Raw genomic sequence first — 2,192 nt, forward strand, 5'->3', positions numbered from 1 at the left:
AAAAAAAAGGAACCACAGCCAAGAAAGGGCTGGTGGTAAAACCAATTATATCTTCTGAGATGAATTCTCGGTGTCAAATTGACCTAATAGATATGCAAGCACAATCGGATGGTGAGTATAAGTTTATATTGGTTTACCAGGACCACCTCACAAAATACGTACTACTTCGACCGTTAAAACACAAACGTGCTGAAAACGTAGCGTATGTATTTTTAGATATTTTCACAACATTCGGAGCACCGTCAATTTTACAATCGGATAATGGTCGAGAATTTGCAAATAAAGTTGTAACTGAAATATGTAGGATGTGGCCAGAACTTAAAATAATTCATGGTAAACCTCGTCACTCACAGAGCCAGGGTTCAGTTGAACGAGCTAACCAGGACATTGAAAATGTGCTTGCTACTTGGTTGACAGATAACCGTACTAAAAAATGGAGTGAGGGGTTAAAATTTATCCAGTTTATGAAAAACCGTTCATTACACTCAGGAATAAAATGTTCAACTTACGAAGCTATGTTCGGTACAAAAGCAAAAATTGGATTAAAGAGTACACTTCTGCCAATAAATATAATAAGCGATTTAAGAACCGAAGAAGACCTCGAAACAGCTCTGAATTCTATTTCCACTACTTCAAACAGTAACAACAATATCGAAAATACCGAAGGTATAAAATAAAATAATAGTAATAATAATATTTCTTGTTGAGTAGGTAATATTATTAAAATTACTCTATGTGTTTGTTTTATTTTAGCTGTACCTTTAAGAATAAAATCAAACAGTAACAACGATATCGAAAATACCGAATGTATAAAATAAAATAATAGTAATAATAATATTTCTTGTTGAGTAGGTAATATTATTAAAATTACTCTATGTGTTTGTTTTATTTTAGCTGTACCTTTAAGAATAAAATCTATTTGTGAGAGTAGAAATGAATCACTTAAAAATTTAAAAGTTCAAGCGACAAAAATGAAGCAAGCTTCCGAAAATCGTTTCCGTCCCGGCGAAGTTGGTCAGTCAGTAACGGTTAAGATTCCAGACGTCGATAGGGCCCGTAGTGATTTTAGAAATATTATTGGAGTTATTCTTTCGAGTACCTATAAATACTATACTTTTATTATTAATATTCCAGATAAACTAATAAAATTTGTTTTACAGTTAACAATGACATGTACGAAATCGGGACTAAGGAAGGTCGCCTTTCAACTTTGTATAGTAGAAACCAATTTGTAATTTGCAAGGAAAGATTTCTGAAAGTCGATGATGTGCTAGAAACCAAGATTTCACTCCGAGAAACAGCACGGACATTTTCTAATTTGGGTGGTCAGGGCTACGACCGATGTACGTGTGTACAAAAATGTAAAACACGGAAGTGCAAGTGCAAAGCTGCGGAGAGACTATGCACATCAAAATGCCACGGGAGTAGTGCATGCGATAATAAGTAATAAATTGATAATATTGAGTATAAATATTATCATTACTCAATGGTAATAAATAATTACTACTAATAAGTAATGAAATATAATTAAATAGTAATAAAATATAATATTAGTATAGGTACCTCCTGTACAATATTGTAGAGGTAACCAAATAATAATTACACACATGACACCTGAGTAATGACACTTTAGTACTTTATTACATAGAGAACCGAACAAAAAAGTAAATGTGCTATTACAACATTTCTTAGCAACATAATTAATTAATATAATACAAAATATAACCTATAAGGCAGAACAGCCGGCCAAGCAGTGTAGCCAAACTGTTACATATCTCTGCCCTAAGATTTGTACCTAGTAATAACATAATCATAACACAGACATAATCAACATAATATAATTAATACAATAAAAAAAAATAACATAATAATATTAATCATAATACACATTTAAAATCTTATAGATCTAACTTAATTATTTTTTTTATATTTCCCCTTAGTCCAGGTCGTCTCTCACATCTACCAATTTCATCACTCTTAGGAGTCTCAACTGAAGCTTCACCTAGTACTAAGTCCAACTTTTCTTTTACTATCTCCTTCTCTAATTCATCATCTAATTGTTTACTCACATCACTATTTTGTTCATTTTCATAATCTAAGTTCTCACTTGGGTTCCTATAGAAGTCACCAGCCTTGATCATTTGATCTAAGTGTCTTTTCCATACCACATTACTCTCTAGTATCTTCACTAA

General features: G+C 32.0%; 2 protein-coding genes across 2 annotated transcripts in view; one reads left to right on the plus strand and one right to left on the minus strand.

The window, feature by feature from the left end:
• The first annotated feature begins 59 nt into the window (after positions 1 to 59).
• LOC100169045 (KRAB-A domain-containing protein 2-like) lies at positions 60 to 1,207 on the plus strand. Its single transcript, XM_029486434.1, has one exon. It carries the CDS (start codon positions 60 to 62, stop codon positions 675 to 677), a length of 618 nt encoding a protein of 205 aa, XP_029342294.1. The 3' UTR covers positions 678 to 1,207.
• Positions 1,208 to 1,700: 493 nt separating this feature from the next.
• Positions 1,701 to 2,192, minus strand: part of LOC103307866 (uncharacterized protein K02A2.6-like) — a 5,803-nt gene continuing 5,311 nt past the window's right edge. Inside the window, exons 3-4 of the mRNA XM_008180277.1 lie at positions 1,958 to 2,188; positions 1,701 to 1,795 (exon numbers count right to left, since the gene is read on the minus strand). Of these exons, the coding sequence (XP_008178499.1) occupies positions 1,701 to 1,795; positions 1,958 to 2,188 (326 nt within the window). The remainder of the gene's footprint in view (positions 1,796 to 1,957; positions 2,189 to 2,192) is intronic.

Source organism: Acyrthosiphon pisum, chromosome A1, assembly GCF_005508785.2.
Source record: "Acyrthosiphon pisum isolate AL4f chromosome A1, pea_aphid_22Mar2018_4r6ur, whole genome shotgun sequence".
Taxonomy (NCBI): Eukaryota; Metazoa; Arthropoda; class Insecta; order Hemiptera; family Aphididae; genus Acyrthosiphon; species Acyrthosiphon pisum.

Bases quoted from the DNA above. Each gene is read 5' to 3' on its own strand.
- LOC100169045 (XM_029486434.1), top strand. From the start codon at position 60: ATGAATTCTCGGTGTCAAATTGACCTAATAGATATGCAAGCACAATCG.